General features: G+C 39.8%; 1 protein-coding gene across 3 annotated transcripts in view; it reads left to right on the forward strand.

Annotated features, from left to right (window-relative positions):
- The window catches only part of GHR (growth hormone receptor), a 292,818-nt gene that overhangs the window by 247,020 nt on the left and 22,952 nt on the right, over positions 1 to 22,846 (forward strand). For all 3 annotated transcript variants that reach the window (XM_033852831.2, XM_073802086.1, XM_073802085.1), the window contains exons 5-8: positions 5,225 to 5,397; positions 9,761 to 9,939; positions 14,784 to 14,949; positions 16,931 to 17,021. In XM_033852831.2, the coding sequence (XP_033708722.1) occupies positions 5,225 to 5,397; positions 9,761 to 9,939; positions 14,784 to 14,949; positions 16,931 to 17,021 (609 nt within the window). The remainder of the gene's footprint in view (positions 1 to 5,224; positions 5,398 to 9,760; positions 9,940 to 14,783; positions 14,950 to 16,930; positions 17,022 to 22,846) is intronic.

Raw genomic sequence — 22,846 nt, forward strand, 5'->3', positions numbered from 1 at the left:
TAGTAAGGACTGAATAAATGGTAGCTGCTATTCCTATTATTGGTAGCGGGATAATAATTGAAAATAATATAGAATTCTGATTGCTGGGCTACAAAAGTGATTTTTGATTCTTTACTGCTTATGATTATTGATGTGCTATAAGACCATTTTTAATGCAGAGCTGGATGCTTAATTTGCAAATAAATACCTTGAATTAGCAACTAGGACTGGCCTTAGTCACCTTCCAGGTGTGTGAGAGGTCTCTCAGATGTACCCCAAAGGGCACACAGAGATGAGACGGTTGGGCACCAAATGCACTTTTTTCCCCAGCGAGGCTGATACTGCAGAGAGGTAGGGGCCGGCTGACAAAGCTGATTTGTATACATACATTTGGACAGGAAGCTAAAATGTCTGGTAACACTTTTGAAAGGAAGCAAAAATGTCTGGTAACGCTTTTGAATATCCTCTGAAATTATTGTTAAATGAAGAGAGATTTAGTAGGTTCAATCTTCATACTTTTGCTTCAGCAGCTTAGAGCTCAATCAAAACAAAATAGGTTATTCATATTGGCACAACTAACTAAAATAAAGAGAGAAATAGCAGTTGGGCCCACTTTATGAAAACAGATTTTCACCACCCTAATATTCACCAAATTTGAACCTGAGTAAAAAGATCCAACAGGATGCAGCCTTCACAAATATATATTTGTCCCTTACCCCATCCATCAGAGCCACATACCTTTGCCTCCAGGCCTTCTCAGCACAGCCCAGGCTTTTCAGCATCCCTGGTCCAAACCCAGCCCTGTGCCAGTAGAGATGCTACTAAAAGTGTGACGAGGTGGGGGAAAGTCTTGGATCTATTCAGAAAGACGTCATCAATTATTGTCCTAGTAGAGTTTGGGATCCCAGGGGAAGAAATTGTCACATCCTCCAACCCCCTAAGTACAACCTCATAATTAGGGCCTACCAAACTGGCAAAATCAGTGTTTTGTGTTTTCTCTATAAGCGTTGAACTATTTTGAATATCTTAGCCAAAATAACATGAGCGCCCAGCCCGGTGTCTCTGGAAAGGGGAGAATTAAGGGAATTAGGAGTATCAGGAATATGCATTACCAGGACTGCACCAATTAGAGCACAAATGTGTTGCCTTCATGTTACCCACTCACACAAAGCAGAAAATACAAACGCATTTTCTGACTCTTGTCATTGTTTCTTAGAATTCAGTTCCCAGGCAACTCCTGGGACTATAGAATCATGACTCCCCGTCCCTGATACAGAGATGAGACTGTGACATGATGTCATCCAGAGCCAGAGCACTGGAGGCGGGGAGGAGAGGGAGGGGGCTGATGCACTCCCGGCCTGGCCTTGGTAGCTAAAGCACAAGGGAATCTAAACACGTCAGGCCCAGAGCGCGGGCCCAGAGGCAGCTGCAGGCTTGGCTGGCTCTGCTCCTGGCCAGGTGAGCTGGGGGAAGAGGCAGCCAATTCAGAACAGTCTGTGCCACCCTGTGATGGAGACCGTGCCCGATTCAGCCTCTGAGCTTGGAGGGGACTCAGCAAGAATGCAAATCACAGGCCTGGCAAAAAGAGGAGCCTGTCAGCATGCTCTGCTCTCAGCCTTTTGCCTGCAGATGCCTTGTTTTCAAAGAAGTGGGCATGTGAAGACTCAGTCTCAAAGATTCTCTCTCCCCCAACCCCACCAAACCCCCTCCCCAAATTACCCCGGCTTTTGAAAAGAAAGTTTCTTTTCCATGCAAGGTGGTGGGGGAAATTAGAAAGGAGAAAGAGCAGTTTTACTTTCTTTTCTTTTTTTAAGGAATATGTTAAATTTTAAGCCTAAAACGCATGATCTGGAGATAATGAAAACAGTTGCCCTCAGAACATAAATGATGTTGTTTTTTTTTTTTTTTTTTCTCTTCCAGTTGATTACCTTTAAGTGGAAAGCATTTCTTCTGCTCTTTATTCTGATTTTTATTGATAGGCTCTTGCTATAGTTCTCACCAGTATGTCACAAGCCAGTCTGGGAGCAAACCTAGAGCACTTAAGTGTAGGAAGTAGCTTCCATAAACGGGCTTTGGTCATCTGTAGAGAAATTCAACCCAGTGAAGGCAGGCAACAGAGCATCGGTTTTGTGAGTCCATTTGTTTTTTTGCGGTACGCGGGCCTCTCACTGACGCGGCCTCCCCCCGTTGCGGAGCACAGGCTCCGGACGCACAGGCTCAGCGGCCATGGCTCACGGGCCCAGCCGCTCCATGGCATGTGGGATCTTCCCGGACCGGGGCACGAACCCGCATCCCCTGCATTGGCAGGCGGACTCTCAACCACTGCGCCACCAGGGAAGCCCCCATGTTTTTCTTCTCTAAATTTAATAGTTTAAAAAGAAGTGTTAAATATGTATTTAAAATAAAATTCAACTTCAGTTAGTGAGGGAGGGGGTTGGGAGTTGTGTTTTGAACTAGCTCTTCCGGATCTATTGTGCTTAAGATAAGTGCTTTAAGTTGTTTGTTCCGTGGAGCTAATGGGTTGGGGACAATCTAAACAGTGTTTTTCCTACAGTCCCCATGGGGACCAGGGTGCTGACAAGCCAAAGTTGAGAAACTGTGAAATACACAGAGCTAACCTCCCTATTACAACTCCAGACCTGCTAAGCACTAGAATGTTTTAATAGTCACTTTAATACTGTCAGTTATGCTAAATACATTTGATATGTCCTTTACTATTATATGGAAGCCTCATTTCCTAGGCAATCTCTTAAACCATTCTCTTTACTGTACTCTTATTTTGTTTGAAAGCCAAGATAAAACAAACCATACCATAGTTCAATGACCCACCTATCGATAGTTCTTTTTTATCTTTTTCCTATTCTAAACACGTACACACAATACACACGATTCTTCCTTCTACCCTCTACCCGCTTAATTTTCCCATCGGAGATGAATCTCCCTCTCATCCAAGAGTATGCAGCTTCTGAGAATCTCAACCAGAAATTAAGCAACAGTTCACTGTCCATGTTAATCCCAAGTTCTTTCCAACAGCTGACAAGCAGCTGTCTCCAGGACCCCCTGATGTTACACAACTTTCCTCCTAGTGCCAAACTTGGGAAACAGCTGTAAAGAAGGAAACATGTGTCTTCTCCCAGCTCTTCATCCTGCCTTCCCACAGCCTGCAGGGTCCTTGCTGTCCACTGCTGCCCAGCACCCATCCCCCTGGGGTGATGCTCACAGACCTCCACAGTCTGGCCTGCCAGCCCCAAGCACGTCAGCCGACACAAGGTCATTCCTACCCCCTTCTCCCTCAGCCACAGATTACCTGGCTTTATGTCTCCTGGACTTGTAAACCCCCTTCTCGGCCGATAGCCTAGTGAAGAGTAAGTAAATAATCAATTACCCCACCTAAGTAGCAATTCTAATTTAAGAAAGTTTTTCCCAATGATTCCATTGCCTTCTGTTCCCTCTCTTCCTTTCCCTGTTGCCATCTGTTAAACTTTTACCCACCTTCAAGATTGCTAAAAACACTACCTCCACCTTGAAGCCTTCCATGAACAGCCAGAGCAATCATTCCCTCTTCTAACTCCAGTGAGTACGATGTGTAAACACTTAGCCACACTGCTTTGTAATACAGTTTCTCGGTCATTCTCCTGAGGCAGGAGTAATTCACATGAATCCCGCATAATATCTGGCATGGTGTTTTATATATAATCAATGCTTATGAAATATCAGTATACTGAATAAAGGAGACAAAAAAAGAAAGTACTCGGATGGTAATTTCTGAGTCGTCTTCTAGCCTGAAGGTAGTGATCAAGTCTTATTAATCATTATAGCCACACAGTGCTAGTGCCAGCTATCATGCTTACATACTGCTTGCATTGGAGACACCCAGTGATGGCTTGCTGAATTCAGTCATTCAGTCAGGCAAGCAGATGGGAAATGGGAGGAGAGCTGTGTCACATTGTCTCACATGTTTGCTCAGTTCCTGCTGGGATGGACTTGAGTCTGAGCGATCTTTGGATTGCTCTGCATTTTTGTTCAGGTCCCCTTTAGCAGCTGATCAGGGAATATCCTTTCCCCAAACTGACGTCCTCCCACAGTGAACTTCCTGGCATCTCTTTTTTCTTCGACACACATCCTGCTGTTGTTCTAAGTCATCTGGGTAAATGATGCTTTCTGTAGACTGGGATAGAGGTGAATAACTCTATGGTAGAATTTAAATATGGAGATGTAGCTTTTCGGATTTCTTCAGTGTTCTCCATGTGTCCATCTATCCCTCATGACTTGTTTTGTTTGTTCTTATCTGATCGAAGATATAGGAAAAGATGAACTTGTTCTTTGTAGAGAAACCAAAAAAGGAACTGCTGGCAAACACATTGATTCAGTTCAGCCCATTTTTGTTTTCCTTTTTTTGATATTATAATTAAATGTCCATTTCTATTTACAAAATGGAGAAGAAAAATGCTTTCTCAGTTTGGAGAATTTTTTTTAATTTCTGGGTCCATGGCTTTTGTCTCTTTTATGAGTAGAGGGGAAAATCCTAGGACTCCCATGTTTCTTAAAGGTTACCTGGATGTCCAGCATGTTTGAAATGTTCCCGTGGCTCTTCATGTAATTAAGGAAAAAAAATCAGGAGAATGGGAAGGAGTTCGAGGCAACAGGAAACCATCCCCCCCAAACAATGGACAGCTTTGGGGAGATGGACACAGGACGCAGCAGTTCAGAGTAGGGCGGTAGCCAATTGTCCACTTCAGGGCCACCCAAATCTCCATGTCACTCAGCCTGCAGAACACCATCAGTGTGCTGCCTCAGTTTCTTCCACCATGAGTTGGGGGAATACCCAGGTTTAAAGACTCAGCTATTCTCTGGGAATCTCTATAGTTTGGGGGTTGACTCTCTGCAGTATTTTAATAAAGGAACATTTTTAAACCTTCGTAAGCCTGAGAACCCTCATCTGCAGAATGGGGGTAATGAAGTACCTACCAATAAATCACTTAATTTAGGAGCTGGTTCATTATACACAGTCAATGAAGGGATGCTTTTGGTATAGGCAGAAGTACCAAATGGCCTTCTATCGGTCTACAGACACTGATCATCAGTCCACAGATGTGCTACTTCTTAGAAATGGTGCCACTAAGATACTTGCTCATAACATAGTCGTGTCCCAATTTATTGACTCTGACTGCCAAGCACCTTGCTTTGGCTTAAGCTATGGCATGATTTGGGGGAACAATTCATCCTTTTTTACCCTCCATTTCAGGAGCACTCAAGAATGGACTCAAGAATGGAAAGAATGCCCCGATTATGTCTCTGCTGGAGAAAACAGCTGTTACTTTAATTCATCTTATACCTCCATTTGGATCCCCTACTGTATCAAGCTAACTAGCAATGGTGATACTGTGGATCAAAAGTGTTTCTCTGTTGAGGAAATAGGTAAATCACAGGTTTGTGTTTTATTTGACATGGCTTTAGATTAAATAAGTGGGGAAGGCTGCAAAGTCCAAGTGTATGCAAATAGGAAGACTGTGTCATTGCACTCTGTAGAGGGATGGCGGTCTCCTTTACAGTGCATGGGATCAGCTGGTGAACAAGAGAGAAAGGGCAGAGGGAGCTTGGGTTGGCTCTAACATGAAAGAAATCTGGCAGTAAATGTTGTAAAGAAAAGAATAGGAGTCTTATGGAGTCTTTTCCTTGAGAAGGTCGCTAAAGCTGGATTGTATTCTTGTGTGCCGCTGCAAGGGACAAACTCAACGCACTCTTAAGATTCCTTCTCTCCTAATGATTTGGTATGATTATTATATTCTGATCTACTGAAATACATTGGCCTTGATCTCTGTCACTGCTATAATAAAGGCCTAGATTTTCTTTACCACAAGGCATAATCATTCTGGAATTTTACATGGACAGAACAGCCAAAATCAGTCTAAAGACATGTTTATAAGATCTCAAAACAAACACTGGAGGTAATCAGCTCAGTGAACGAAGTGAAAGTTCCAAGCAGCGTATCCCTTGCGCATCATGTGGACACAGGGGAAATGAAACAAAACAAACAACCATAATTGGAATATTCATGTTTATACTATAATAGTATAAACAGCTAAATAGAAAGAATCAAAGAAGGACCATGAGTAGCTGACGTTGGTGCCTCAGATCTATCCACAAAGCTCATTTGTTGCTTATAGGAATTCCTTGGAGCCTCTCTCAGATGTGTTGTTCTTGTGTGTGGTTTCCCAGGCATCAGCAGACTGGAAGAGACAGAGAGAGTGTGGGTAGAAGTTGCAGATGGAAACAAGTAAATCTGATAGCCTGACTTTGAGGGAGAAGATTGAGAAAACTGTACCACGCAGAAAAGAGAACCCAATTATACGGCTTAGAGGAACTATTCGTACATATGCCCTAACGTCAATAGATGTAGCTGTCTAGTGGCTAAATGGGTAGTAGAAAGACTACTGTGTCAAGACCCGTGTTCTAACCCTGTCCCTGCCAAGTGCCACGAGCCGGGCCCTGTGCTGGGTGTGTTGGCTACAGAACGAGTAAGACGCAGTCAAGTAGGGAAATCAGGCAGGTTAACAAGTAATTGTGATACAGCACAATAGGTGCCGGACTCAAGGTGTGTGGAATGCACAGCAAGCCAAGGTTGTGGCCAGAGGTGGGAATGATTGACTGGGCCCGAGGGTAGAGAAAGGGCTGCACAGAGATGGTGACTAGTTCAGTTACTTCTTAAAGCATCAGCAGGAGTTGCCAGTTATACAAGATGGACTGTGTCTTCCAACAGCGACTAAGTTCCAAAAGTGACAAACAGCACAGAATGTTCACAGACTCGGGAGCAGTTTGGCAGGCCTGACTCGCTGGCCAGAGAAATCATCAATTGATCTTGTGTACCCCACAGAGGAATTTGGACTTTACCTTACTGCCCAGGGGTACATTTGAGGATGCTTAAGCAGGGAAATGACCTCAGGATATTTATTGCTAACCCTTACAAAGCATTTACCATAGATCAGGTATGATCACTGTGTGAGATAGGTTCTATTATAATCCCCATTTTACAGATGATGAAACTGATCCCCAAAGCAGGGGATCAATGACTAGCTCAAGGTCAGACAGCTGGTAGGCAGAGCTGAGATTCAAACCTAAGCAGCATAGCTCGAGCCCATGCTCTTAACCTCAAAGCCATACAGCATGGTACTATTGTCTCAGGGGAATTCGTCTTGCTGCAGTGTAGAGGGTAGATTGGAATAGCACAGACTAGAGGTATGGGGATTAGAAGACTTTGTGATAATCAAGGCAAAAGATGATGACGGGCAGAGTTACCATGAAAGCAGGTAGGGAGGGAGCTGAGAGTGAGAGACAACAAAGAACCGAGGTGAACCTAGATCTGAAGATGACAGCCACAAGCCTCAGCTTCCTCATGTATTATGAATGTATTCTACTAGACCTCACAGGGCTCGTCTTTGGATTTAAAGTCATATTACTTAGGCATCTGTCATTCATTCAGTTTATTCAGCCAATCGTTGAGTCTCTTCCTTAGACCAGGCAGTGTTCTAGGTGCTGGGGACAGAAAACGTCTGCCCTAGTGGGACATTTTCCCAGTGAGGGTGGAAAGAGACCATGCTGGGAAGAGAGGTAACATCGGGAGGGAGAAAAGCATGCTGGAGAGGTTGCAGTGGTAGCGTTATCAGACACGGCTTCACCGAGACAGCGACACTTGAGTGAAGAAGGAAATGAGAGAACAGTCACGTGTCCACCTGAGGGAAGAGGGAAGAAGGAAATGAGAGGAACAGTCACGTGTCCACCTGAGGGAAGAGGGAAGAGCAGGAGCATGCCTTTGCTCTCTCAAGGAACAGCATGGGGTAGCGAGGGGATACACAGAGAGCGAGGAGGCGCGTGGTCATAGACCAGATCCCAGAGGTCAGAGGGTCAAGGCTAAGGTACCCTTTAAGCCATGTGTGACTTTGGCTTTCATCTGGAGTGAGATAGGAAGCCTTTGGAAGGCTTTAAATGATGAGTGATATGACCTAACTTAAGATGACCACCATGTCCACAGTATTGAGGGCTGTGTTGAGAATAGACTGAAGGGGGACAAGGACCACAGGAAGAGACTAGTTGGGAGGCTAATGCAGCAACAACAACAACAACAAAAAAATGATAATGGCTAGGACCAGGTTAGAGCCATGCAGCTGATAAGAAGTGGGTGGATTTGGGGAGTATCTTGGAAGTACAGCTGACAGAATGTGGGATGGTGAAAAAAAAGATGAGTCCAGGGGCTTCCCTGGTGGCGCAGTGGTTGAGAGTCCGCCTGCCGATGCAGGGGACGTGGGTTCATGCCCCGGTCCGGGAAGATCCCACATGCCGCGGAGCGGCTGGGCCCGTGAGCCATGGCCGCTGAGCCTGCGCATCCGGAGCCTGTGCTCTGCAATAGGAGAGGCCACAACAGTGAGAGGCCCGCGTACCGCAAAAAAAAAAAAAAAAAAAAAAAAAGATGAGTCCGGGAAGAGTTGAATTTTTATCCTGAGCAACTGGAGGAATGGAGTCGCCATTAACAGAACCAGGGAAGGTAGAAGAGGAGCAAGCTTCAGGCAGAAGACTTGCCTTTGCATGCATTCAGTTTCAGATGCTTTTTAAGTATCTCAGAGTGTTTCTCACACTGTAATGTGTCAACTAAGGCACCTAGAAATAAGCATAAAAGTAAGGAAGAGGTGATTATTATGCTCGTAACGGTGGTACTGAGCCTTCTCAAAAAGGGCCCAGTTCTATATCCTCTATTTAAAGTAGACAGTAGACAGGAAGATTTGTAAGATGCAACATGAGTAATAGGTTGGAGAAAACTTTGCATTAAAAACATTTTTATAGTTCAGTCATATAAAGGGTTAAGCTTTGGTTTTCAGAATTCATCAGTCCCCAACAAATCCAGAAAGATGAGGTATAACTATCATGATGTGGGTAGCTTAGCTATTTTGCAAATCCCTTCAATTTAATTTCCAAAATGTGGTCATGATTAGTCAAATTGGGACTTTCTCATTTTTTATAAAGTAGTATCCACTCCACAGTGGTCAGTAGCATGCAGTTAAGTAAAACACAGAAAACACTGATTCATTACCATTTGAGAGAGCGGTGTAATGCCTTCATTTTATATCTGAAGAAATGATCACATGTGGCTAGGAAGACAAGCTAAGGAGTATTTACTGAGTGTTTGGAAGGAGTGTGCTTCTGTAGCCGTACAGAAGTGGCAAAGACAAGAAATGAGAAAGAAAATAAGAAAGATCTTGCCCCAGGTCACATACAGCTTGGAAGAAAAAAGATTTCTCCACCCCTAGTTCCAAAACAGCGACATGTTTAAATACCATAGATCTTTCTGACTCTCTCTTCCTTCAGTTCTGAGTTAAAGTGAATTCCTTTGCCAAAATCCCAAAGTATTAATCCTACCAGAGCCAAAAGAAGTGTAAAACATGGCAAATCTTTAAGAATAGCTATAGATCAGATTTTAAACTCAAAAAGAAGTTTTTTATAGGGGCTTTTTTTTTAAGTTAAAAACAGATCATCCTTAAGTTAAAAACAGATCATCCTTAAGTTAAAAAATGATTCACTTTGTTGTAAAGCAGAAACTAACACACCATCGTAAACCAATTATACTCCAATAAAGATGTTAAAAAAAATGATACTGTCCCATAAAGTGGGAATATTGGAAGAATTAAGAGTTTGAATAATAAAAATGTATAAAGTAACAGTCTCTTCGGAAGAAAGCATTCCACTAATATCGAGCTGTGTCTGTGTACTAATTCTCTGTTGAAATGCCCAGTGCAACCAGATCCACCCATTGGCCTCAACTGGACTTTACTGAACATCAGTTTAACAGGGATTCATGCAGATATCCAAGTGAGATGGGAACCACCACCAAATGCAGATGTTCAGAAGGGGTGGATAGTCCTGGAATATGAACTGCAATACAAAGAAGTAAATGAGACCCAGTGGAAAATGGTAAGATATCATTACATCTCACATTTAAAAATCCTTTGACTTTTCTTCTTTTTAGTTTAACAACCCCCTCTCATTTATAGACTTCCTTTTGACTTAATACCACATGCCCATGCTATATGCTCTCTAATTTCTTATTTGAGAAAAATGGATATAATCAGTAAAATATCATCTTGGAATTCTTTAAGACAGCAAATGCTTACATGGAGTTTTATACAGAAACCTATGGAAGGAAAGGAAAACTATATTTCCCCAGTCATCATTGGTATCCAGTTGAACTTCAGAACAATATCGTGCACTCTAGCCACTTAGCTGCCTTTGAGGGTGTGGCTAAACATGGGAAGGGTTATGATCAAGGTCAACAGTGAGCCGTGGCTAAATATTCTCCCATGATTTTAGTTGCTACTCTTCACCAGACCCCCATTAAAATAAGTTGTTGAGTGACTCCAGGAGGGAAACAGAGGGGGAGGGAATCGATCCCCTAGAGGTTTCAGAAGGATGTTTTGTTACATACCTCAAGGGAGAATCAAGCTAAGAGGTTTTTAATGTAAGCAAGTGGCATGGTACTGGTTGACCTCTGAACCCCACACTTCCTTGCCAAGTGTATGGGAACTGGGCACTTCGATAAAGTCCACATGGCGCACAACAAGAAGAAACCAGGATTATCATGCTGCTCCCAATGTAACCAATTCTAAATCAGTCTAGCCACAGCCACAGGCCTGGCCAAGCCAAGTGGTTTCTGGCTGGTCACCAGGTCGTGCCCAGCAGCCCCGCACAGCCTCACTCGCAGAATTTTGAGACACCGGGCCCTGTCCATTCAGTGAACTGCTGAGGAAGAAGCCAGTTTTGTCATTAGAGGAAAGTTAAGTTTAGAGCAGCTGTGCACAGTTAAGTATTGGGCTTCAAGGTTCTCAAAATTAAAATGAAACCATTTTAATTTAGATATCTGTTCCATAACTTGGTGCAGAAAAGCTTGGCTGGATGCTGAGTCAAACAAGGCTTTCTAAATTCAAGCTTCAGTCAAACATTTGTTCAGCAACCAGGTATTGAAATAACTACCGTGCATGAGGCACGGTGCTAGGCACCCCAGGGCAGCAGTTCCCAAAGTGTAAACTTTGGACCCCTGAGGGTCCCTGGGACCCTTTCAGGGAGTCCACAAGCTCAAGACTATTTTCATGATAATACTAGAATGTTCTTTCCTTTTTTCACCGTGTCGAGATTTACACAGATGGTACAAACGCAATGGTGGAAACACTGCTGCTGCCTTAGCACGAATCAAGGCAGTAATTCCAAATCGTACTGACAGTCACTGTATTCTTCACCACCATGCACTCATAGTTAAGAAGCAGTGAGCAGGGCTGAGGGGAGGTGGCTTCACATAAGAATGTCCTCGATGAAGCTGCATATATTATTAATTTTATTAAATCACGACTTCTGAGTATGTAGCTTTTTAATCTTCTGTGTGACACATGGGAAGTACACCTAAAGCACTGCAGCTACATACTGAGGTGTGGTTGGTTATCTTGAGAAAAGGCATGTAAACACCTGAGTTGCCTGCTAGAACTAGCTGCTTTTTGCTTGGAATACCATTTTTACTTTGAAAGAATAACTGATAAACAGCTGGATGGCTTTTCATATTTGAGTTGGCAAATCCTTGGCAACATTTCTTGAAAAAGTGAACTTAACACTTAAGAAAAACAATTGACAGTATTTGTTGCCAAGGAGAAAATTTGAGCTTTCAAGGTTAAATTCGAATTTTGGAAAACTTGCCATCTGCAGCTGTGAGCTTGATAGCTTCCCCAACCTTTGAAGATCTCCTAATGAGATCAACGGTGATATAAGCAAAAGTGAGTTTTTTTTAAAATATTTATAGTGAAATGTGTGAACATTTAGAAAATCTGCATAACTCAGTGAACAATATTTTCCAAATGACCAGTACGTACTGTAACCAAAACCACACATGGGGAAATGATCCATTCAAAGTACTAGATGGAATGGTGGATTTTAATATAATGAAGTATGAAAGGTTCATTGATAGAGTTTCAGATTCCACATTGCAACTAACCTTTAAGAAAATACCACTTACTGAGTTTTTTTGTTGGTGTTAAAGAAGAATATATACAATCATCTGAAAAGAGTATTAAAATATCTCTTCCATTTTCTAACTATATATCTGTGAGACCAAGTTTTATTTATGCACTTCAACCAAAACAACACATCCTAGCAGTTTTAATTCAGAGACAGTTGTAAAAATACGGCCATTAAGCCAGATATTAAAGAGATTAGCAAAAATGTAAAACAATGTCATTTTTCTCACTATAATTTTATTCTTTCAGAAAGTGCAATAATTTTTATAAAAACGTTAACGTAAAATCTATTATTTTAATTTTGAAATTAGTATTTTTAAAATTCTCATTTTCAGTTTCTAGTATGGTAAATAGTGAAAGTTATAACCCAAAAAAACCAAAATCTTTCGGATTCTCAATCATTTTTAAGAGTGTGGAGGAGACCTGAAACAAAAAAAGTTTGACACCCTAGAAAAAGCAAAGATGTAAATCAGAACATTAGCACACAAACTGAGTGCTGATAGTTTGAACACAGAAAGTCCATGGCCTGTAGTTCTGTCCCAGGCGAGGCACTGATAGGAATCACACACTCTGAGCCAGATGCGTGGGAGCATGGGACTCCGTCGACCATTCAGGGCTGCATCCCAACTTGGCTTTGCGGCACTTTTCATTGCACCCCTGCTGAATCTCATCAGATAAGTCCAAAGGGGTCAATTAACTTTTACTTTACTTACCTTTTATAAATGAAGTTACACATTCATGATATTTATAAGTTTGGTAATTTGCAAGGTATCTCAGAATTGTCATGAGTATCAAGGGCCCATCTATAGAATTGACCTCTCTTGAAGAACTTACATTCTACTTGGTTATGAGAACAAGAGGCATAAGCATAAAAAGAAGAGAGGGTTGTAAGTCAAGGGGGAAAAGGCTAATGTTTGATGCTTGTATCAGGAATTCATGTTACATTTGACAATATTGAATTTGGTATTACTATGCCCATTTTTAATTTATGAAACACATTTTGAATATAAAAGTAATTCTAATGACCATGTAGTTGCTTACAACTATTTACCTGCTAAACCAAGTTAAGAATTTGTTGGTTTTTATTTTTTTTTTAAGACTTAATGGGTGGCGTAGAATTATCCACAATGTGTTGGCCATCTCTTGAGTACCCACTATATACCTGGTATTGTGCTGGGCTTTGGAAATGTAAAGAAAATGAAGGCATCGTTTGCCCCCAGGGAATTTGCAGTATAATATAGAAATTAGAGCAATGAATTAAAAGAAGTAATATGTGTACTACCTGGCAGGATGGAGTAGGGATAATTGCCAGAAGAGGCTTCTTAGAATATCAGCAGTACTTGCACTGAGAATTAGCCAAGAATAGGCTTTCCCTTATAGGAAGGTGGCAGGGAGCAGGGCGGGTATTAGGAGACCTGTGAGCAAATTTGAGTTTGGTGTGGCTGGTGTGGAAGGGTGAGGGAAGATGGAGAGGGGGCTATGGGTCGAATGGCCGAGGGTCCCTTTTTGGTTTTGTTATTAATGAAATCTGTAAAGAAATAGTACTGGTGACAGTGACAGAGAAATGAGGGCTTCAAGAATGGAAACATAGGCTTTTTAAAATAGTTTAAGAAAAATAATAAAATGAATTTAATATTCAGAAGCATTTTAGGTATACAAATATTCCATATATTAAGCATCTATAAAAGATGCAAACCAACCATTCTGTGTACATAGGAGAAAAAAAGAGGTACTTTGTGAGTAGAAACTAACTGAGGTGAAGGGAAATTTGTTTTAGAAGCTGAAGGCCCAGGCTCTGACTTAATAAAATAAACTATGAGAATCTTATTTATGTGATAAAACCCATGCTGTTGAAGAAGAGAATGTTCCTAATTTTCTATAAACAGGAACAAGATGTTCTACCCAAAAACACAAGAAAACCACATATTGTGTACCTGCTTTGAATATGTGACTTGGAGGAAAACACCATCATTAGTTGTGTCTAACCTCTTTGATAGCAACATGTCTTAAAGGTCTAATAGCCTCACCTACCCTTCCCTGGGAAGGTAAAGGAACATCCTGGCCTTCAGGGTTGTGGAATCCTGTTGGTTGTTACCAAAGGCCTCCAGTGACTTTTCTTCACAAATTTTGAATAGCAAACTATTTTGAGGTGGCTTTAAGCCTTCTAGAGCAAGCTGATACAATTGTTTGAAAGTTTAATTAAGACAACTATGATTTTTCTAGGACACTCTCCAATTCTGTGATCATATGAATGACTACCCAGGATTTCCAAAGAACAGATACAGATATAGGAAATATGTGTGTTTCTTTCTGTTCTGATGTCTTTATATAAGAATGCAATATCCCAAAGGGTAGGCAATGTATCTGTAATCTTTATAATTCTGCCATTCACTATAATTCTATTATGCTTTGATCTGAGTAGAATATCTGACAGCCTAATGCAAAGATATAGCTGCATTTCTTTAAACAAGTCTATCCTATCTTTGTGTTTATACCAAAATAAATTTGAAGACTACTCCCCATTTAACAAAATTCTTTTTTTTACCATTTTTTAATTGAAGTATAGTTAATTTACAATGTTGTGTTACTAAGTTATTTGCCTTGATCTTTCTCTAAATAGCAAACTCCACCAGCGCATTTTAAAACATTGCCTACTTCACAGAAATTCATTTTGAATACGAATGTAGAAACACCTCATAGAGCTTATTGCATTGAGTTGTTGACTCTCTAACCAGTAAGTTTTATATTTTGTCTTGAAAGATGGACCCTGTATTGTCAACATCAGTTCCAGTGTACTCATTGAGACTGGATAAAGAGTATGAAGTGCGTGTGAGATCCAGACAACGAAACTCTGAAAAATATGGCGAGTTCAGTGAGGTGCTCTTCGTAACACTTCCTCAGATGAGACCGTTTGCATGTGAAGAAGGTAAACCTAAGAGATTAAGATGGAAGCCAACATGGTTTTTGTCAATATACAGGGATTGTTAGGGTGTTGTCCAGATCAAGATACATTAGCATCAATTGTCAGGATGAGGGACCTTGAGTTCACTGCCTGTAACAGGTACTCTCCATTACAAAAGAGGAAGGAGGATTTCATTTTTGAATTATTCAGGAAAAGTCATGGGGTAGGTGCAAGTTAAAGAGCAGAAGATACACTAAGCTATTGATGGAGGGGGTGGGGTATCTCTGGATAACAGAATTTCAGGTGATTCTTTTCTTCATTTCTTTATTTCCTTGTTTCTGTATTTCTAGTATTTTCTATGAGTTTGTTTTGCACTTATAGTCAGAAAAAAATGTTTCTCATATACACACACAGTGAAGAAATTCTGAATCTGGATGGATGCCTGTCTATGTGGCATCTTAGAGAATTCCTAATATTGAGTCAGCATAAGTAGTCAATGGCAGGTGTTTATTGGTTTTAGAAAGTTTGGGTGCGGCTTTTACCTGGAGGAAGGCTTAATAAATCGTGTGCTAGATACGCTCAAGAGTGACAAGGAATATTTGAAGATCCTATATAAAAGAAATATAAACATATAGTTTAAAGAAATGAGATCTATGAATTCAGAATAAAAGAATTTAAATTTTTGGATACAGAAATAAAGAAGGCTGCTTAACAATGAATAGTAAGTGTATAAAGTATTATCACTCCCAAATGGGAATTGGCTATAACTCATCCCCATTAAAAACAGAAGGTTTACAGTGCCACATGAGGGTCTGAGGTTTGTTAACGAAACAATCACAAGCTACAGAGAAATTAAATTTATATTTCTGCACTTACAGTACAGGTAGAATCCGTGATACTATATAACACAAATGAAAATGTCTATAGCACCATCTTTTCTACACTCTATTCAACAGACTTGTTGTTTCAAATGATACTTGATACAATGAAATTCAGGTTAAAAGCACATTTGCCACATGCCCTTTAACCTTATTGTGATGGCATTTAATTCCTTAACAAAAACATTTTTTAAACAAGCTTTTCTTCTCTGTTAAAAAAGAAAAAAATTAAACTCGCTTTATATTATGTTCCTGAGTATATCATTGATATAAAATTATAAGTACCACAACATACAAAAAAATGATATTCTTTCCCCCACTAATTCTTTATAATATGCCTAACGTCTCCCTTGGGGCTTTTAATAACCTAATAAGAAAATAAATAAAATATTACAGCATAAAAGCCTACTTTCATAAAGCAACGTTAAGGTAAATTCCACCTTAAAAGCAGTCAACCTCTGCCACTGCGGCACTTGTTCTTGAGAAATGAAATAGAAGTTTTACAGACGCCCACAAATTTGCTACAAATTATACTAAAATCTAAAGATGGGAGTCCTAGTACTGATCTTCTTCTGTCAAACAATATTTTTTAAGCATATTTTAAGCAATATTTAAGCAGAAAATGTATGCCCTGCATGTCTAAAAAGTTTCAGTAATGATTCAAAAGTAAAACTTTGATGGATCCTCAATCTGGAGGATAAAAAATATCACCACAACTTTAAAAAAAAAAAAAGAACCAAGTGGACATTACTTAGGAAAAGTAGTATATTAACAGGCATCAATTTTTCCTAGAGCTGAAGCATTTTAATGACATACCCTGAATACATAAGATGCTTAAAGCAGTTTGTTTGTATAAACATGGATTGTGCTTAAACTGTATGCTGTTTCTTTACTTTGATTTTCTTTTTTTGGTACATGAAAGGATCTGAGGAAGTGGATAGATGTGTTCTTGGAACAGAAAATACTCCTAAGTCATTGCAGTCTATTTCAGTGGTTATCAAATGAAATCACTGACTCTACTAGATGAATACAAAGTAGGAAGTTTTTTTATGTGGAACAGGAGAGTGAAATGTAAACTTCAACTATTCATAGTTCTGTGAGTGAGATGTTGTTCTTATGTTTTTCAGATTTCCGGTTTCCATGGTTCTTATTTATTATCTTTGGAACATTTGGACTAATGGTGACATTATTTTTATGCATATTTTCTAAACAACAAAGGTAAGTGTGATATAACATACTTTGATATGTTTTTGCCAGTTATTTAGCAAACATACATGTTTCCATTTATTGTTTGATGTTTTCTTTTGTGAATCATGAGTGAAATATTTCAACCCAGTGAAACGTTATGTCCAGTTATACATTTACCACTTTGTTGTGTTCATCATAGAGACATCACAGGTCTCAGTTCTATCTGGAAAGTTGCATAGGACATTAAGAGGCTGAGGCTAGTGACTATACACCTTGTGATATGTACCTCCTCAAAGTTCTGAAAAAATTGGCTCATTTATTCCAGGACCATAAGGCAGCAGTGAGGCTTTGGCTGAGTCTGACACAGTCCTAATGTAAGAGGAAATTTAAGTGGTAAACTAAAGCACCTAGATAATTCAATCTAATAAAACCTTTTTTGACTTCATATGATGATGATTTTAAGTAAATTTGGGTTTTATTGAAATTGCTTGGATAGTTATGATTTGGTATTTCATCTGCTTTTGTCAACACAGATAAAATTCTAAGCTTGAAGAGATTCCATTCTGCATTCTCTTGCAGTCAAAAGGCAGGTTCCAGTTATTATTCTGCCACTGCTGTTTAATCTCATTTGAGTCCCTTAATCTCTCTAGGCCTCCATGTTCTCATGGGTAATTTGAGGGTGTTGGATTATATGACCTTTAAATTTCCCTTAAGCTGTAAAGGCTAATTATTCTATTTTCATTCTTGAAAGAAACTCAGTACAGACTACAGGAACTTTTAATACAAAACATAGGAAAAGTTACTGGTACTGGTCGCCAGTTTTCTTACATTTAGAATATTTTTTTTAAACGTCTTTATCAGAGTATAATTGCTTTGCAATGGTGTGTTAGTTTCTGCTGTATAACAAAGTGAATCAGCTATATGCATATGTATATCCCCATATCTCCTCCCTCTTGCGTCTCCCTCCCTCCCACCCTCCCTATATCCCACCCCGCTAGGTCACAAAGCACCGAGCTGATCTCCCTGTGCTATGCGGCTGCTTCCCACTAGCTATCTATTTTACATTTGGTAGTGTATATAAGTCCATGCCACTCTCTCGCTTCGTCCCAGCTTACCCTTACCCCTCCCCATGTCCTCAAGTCCATTCTCTATGTCTGCATCTTTATTCCTGTCCTGCCCCTAGGTTCTTCAGAACCTTTTTTTTTTTTTAGATTCCATATATGTGTGTTAGCATACGGTATTTGTTTTCCTCTTTCTGACTTACTTCACTCTGTAGGACAGACTCTAGGTCCATCCACCTCACTACAAATAACTCAGTTTCATGTCTTTTTATGGCTGAGTAGTATGCCATTGTATGTATGTGCCACATCTTCTTTATCCATTCATCCGATGATGGACACTTAGGTTGTTTCCATCTCCTGGCTATTGTAAATAGAGCTGCAATGAACATTGTGGTACAGACTCTTTTTGAATTATGGTTTTCTCAGGGTATATGCCCAGTAGTGGGATTACTGGGTCATATGGTAGTTTAGAATATTCTTTAAGTCCCATGGGTTAATCTTGCCCCTTCTCCTAGAATTAGGGTAGCTAACACTCTGTTTGCCTGAGACTTCCCTGGTTTTAGCACTGAAAGTCCTGTGTCCAGGCAAACCAAGACAGTTGGTTACTCTAGCTAGGACTAAAGACAAGTCTCCAGGTGAAGCCAAGACGCATCTACAAATCAGAATAGGATCTATGTGAATATATTGTAAACGCTTTTTAATTTGTATTTTGAAGCTGTATAGTATTTGTAAACATCAAAATAGAGTTTCAGTAGAGAGAAGAATTCTCAGAATTCTAGAGTTCCAGAGTGTCAAGCATGCTAAAAGTCTCCAAGTGAATGTAGGAAGGGTTAATCTCCAATTTTATAATGTAAGCTGAGGAGAAAACAAAATTCCCTCTGTAGAATTTTATTTTCTATCTAACTTTCTAGCAACATTACTATCTTAGAAATACAAGTATTATAAAGCAGGATAACACACTTTTCAATTGTGGGGGGGGAGTTAGTAAATAAGTAAATAATTATTTAGAATTTTAAGTAATTTATATATTTAAGCAATGCCAACAGCAAAGGAGTCAAATTATTCTGTTGATTAATTTGAATTCACTGATCTGTACAGTTAGGCGATGGGCTAATTTATGTGTACCTGCAGTAGATAAACCCACTATGTACATAACGGAATTTACTTTTAACATTAGTTGTCAATTTCGAGTCATCATGAAGACCAAGCAAATTTGTTATGTTGCTTAAAATTACATTAGTTAACAATATTTGAAAGAAAAAATAATCCTCCAAATAGAATTTCAAAGGAAATATATTAACCTTTGTCTAAAAGAGTGTTTTCTATGAATAATGAAGTTCTTAACTATGACGCTTGGTCAAAATCACCAAATTGGGAAAAATTTTGGAAATTTGTACTGCCAAATTTCCTGTTCTAAATTAAGTTTTCCGTGGAAAACAATTAACCTTTCTTTTTTCACGTACCCATAAAAACCCTTATCATTGTCTAAATTTCCATGTTCTAATGAAAGTAGGAAATGGTAGAAAATAGCTGACAGCAAGTGTGGAAAGAACAATTAAAATGAAACTCAAAGAATGAGGTGCTATGCCAGTTTACCCCAGAACTTCAGGACTGTAAAGGACTTCAGGTGCTCTTTGCTTGAGGTTTTGTTAGTTCACAAACCAAGCCACTGCTCCCTTTCTTAGTCCAGATCATTGAGTCAACTCTAGCAAAATTTATAGTGTAATTTGGATTTGAGTAAAATGATAGAAAAATCAGAAACGTAGTTTCATGCCAGTTTATCGTTATTCTACACTCTGTGGCTCCCACCATATGACCTACTCCAGCCTTCAAGCTATGACTAATCCAGGAAGGAATAACTGAACCAACATAAAACAGAAGTGACAAACTGGCAACCTGAAAGCCAAATTCAGCCCACAGATCCATGTTTTGTTGTTTTATGTTCTTTTGATTTTGGAGTAAAGGTTTTCCTGCAAAGTGTTTATAAAACAGGGAATTTTCACACAAAAATCCAGATTACCAGATTACCTTTAAAAACAGATCTAGTGAAACTGGGCTGATATTTCTGCATGGCAACATGTGCAACAACCATCCCATTTGCAAAGGGCATATGTTCTCTGTCACCATTCCCATCCCTCCCTATGACTTTGTACCAGGCCCGCTATATTCAGTTGCATGACTGGCTTGGGTCCTCCAAGCTGCAGGGTCTGCCACCCTGGCCTAAAGTCAACCACAACCCCTAGAAATCTATCAAGTACCTAAGTGCATCATCCTCTTCAAAAAAAAAGGCACCCGTACAAAGTAAAGTGTTAGACATTTAGGAAACTTTGCCTCCTGTAACTGGGGTTTTGTTGCATTTTTCTATGTGTTTGAACCTGTGAACTATTCATTTAGAGATGCAGAACCAAGTTTAACCCATCAGTGCGACAGAAGGCAAAGGGCCCAGGTTTTGGAGTCAGCTGGTTTGGATTTGAGCGCCAGCTGAGCCAAGTATTAGTGTGTGATTTGAACATGTTCCTTAAATATCTAAATCTTTCCACAGATAATGTCTTCTGCCTCCCTGGTAGTGGTAAGGATTAAATGAAATGTTTAGTGCAAGGGTTGACAAAGTTGTTTTAAAAATGACCAAACAGTAAATTTTTAGGCTTTCTAGGCTATGCAATCTCTGTCACCACTACTCAGCTGTGCCACTGTGGCGTGAAAGCAGCCATAGATGATATGCAAACTATTTTACATAGATAATATGTAAAATGACCATGACAATGTTCCAATAAAACTTTATTTACAAAAACAGAGGGCAGACCACATTTGGCCCATAGACCGTAATTTGCTGACCCAGAGTCTAGTGCAAGATACATCTCATAGTGGTTTATCAGAAGCATTCAAAAATGGTAGCAGTTATTAATAACATGAATTTTTTCTATAACTTCTGTTCATCAGTAACAATTTAACACCGTCCCACAGAGTAAACCTAGTGGAGTCTACTCAAACACAACTTGCGGAATTTGGCTTATTCCTTGGATTATGTAAAAAGGTGGTGGAAACATGCAAAAAACGTTCATTCACACTAAGCAGACTATCAGCTGATACCCAAGACTCAGATTGGAATGGATAATCTCTGAGCTTTATTCCAGAGCCACAATGTTAATTTTTTTTCTTTTAATTGAAGTATAATTGCTTTACAATGTTGTGTTAGTTTCTCGTGTACAGTGAACTGAATCAGCTATATGTATATATATATATATATATATATATCCCCTCCCTCTTGGACCTCCCTCCCCCCCATCCCACCCATCTAGGTTATCACAGAGCACCGAGCTGAGCTCCCTGTGCTATAGAGCAGGTTCCCACTAGCTAGCTATTTTACACATGGTAGTGTATTGATGTCAAACCTAATCTCCCAATTCATCCCACCCTCCCCTTCCCCACTGTGTCCACACGTCCATTCTCCACATCTGCCTTTCTATTCCTGCCCTTCAGATAGGTTCATCTGTACCATTTTTCTAGATTCCACATATATGCATTAATATACAATATTTTTCTCTTTCTGACTTACTTCACTCCGTATGACAGACTCTAGGTCCATCCACATCTCTACAAATGACCCAATTTTGTTCACTTTTATGGCTGAGTAATATTGTATATATGTACCACATCTTCTTTATCCATTTGTCTGTCATTGGACATTTAGGTTGTTTCTATGTCCTGGCTATTGTAAACAGTGCTGCAATGAACATTGTGGTACATGAATCTTTTTGAATTATGGTTTCTCAGGGTATATGCCCAGTAGTGGGATTGCTGGGGCATATGGTTGTTCTATTTTTAGTTTTTTAAGGAACCTCCATGCTGTTCTCCATAGTGGCTGTACCAATTTATGTTCCCACCAACAGTGCAAGAGGGTTCCCTTTTCTCCACACCCTCTCCAGCATTTATTGTTTATAGATATGTGATGATGGCCATTCTGACTGGTGTGAGGTGATACCTCATTGTAGTTTTGATTTGCATTTCTCTAATAATTAGTGATGCTGAGCAGCTGTGCCTCTTGGCCATCTGTATGTCTTCTTTGCTGAAATGTCTGTTCAGGTCTTCTGCCCATTTTTTGATTGGGTTGTCTTTTTGATATTGAGCTGCATGAGCTGTTTGTATATTTTGGAGATTAATCCTTTGTCCATTGCTTCATTTGCAAATATTTTCTCCCATTCTGTGTGTTGTCTTTTTGTCTTGTTTATGGTTTCCTTTGCTGTGCAAAAGCTTTTAAGTTTCATTAGGTCCCATTTGTTTGTTTTTATTTTCATTACTCTAGAAGGTGGGTCATAAAAGATCTTGCTGTGATTTATGTCAAAGAGTGTTCTGCCTGTGTTCTCCTCTAAGGGTTTTATAGTGTCAGGTCTTACATTTAGGTCTTTAATCCACTTTGAGTTTATTCTTGTGTATGGTGTTTGTTAGGGAGTGTTCTTATTTCACGTTTTCTTTTACATGTAGCTGTCCAGTTTTCCCAGCACCATTTATTGAAGAGTATGTCTTGTGTCCATTGTATATTCTTGCCTCCTTTGTCATAGATTAGGTGACCATAGGTGCATGCGTTTATCTCTGGGCTTTCTATCCTGTACCATTGATCTGTATTTCTGTTTTTGTGCCAGTACCATACTGTCTTGATTACTGTAGCTTTGTAGTATAGTCTGAAGTTGGGGAGCCTGATTCCTCCAGCTCTGTTTTTCATTCTCAATATTGCTTTGGCTAGTCGGGGTCTTTTGTGCTTCCACACACATTGTATAATTTTTTGTTCTAAATCTG

This window comes from Tursiops truncatus, chromosome 3 (assembly GCF_011762595.2).
Source record: "Tursiops truncatus isolate mTurTru1 chromosome 3, mTurTru1.mat.Y, whole genome shotgun sequence".
Taxonomy (NCBI): domain Eukaryota; kingdom Metazoa; phylum Chordata; class Mammalia; order Artiodactyla; family Delphinidae; genus Tursiops; species Tursiops truncatus.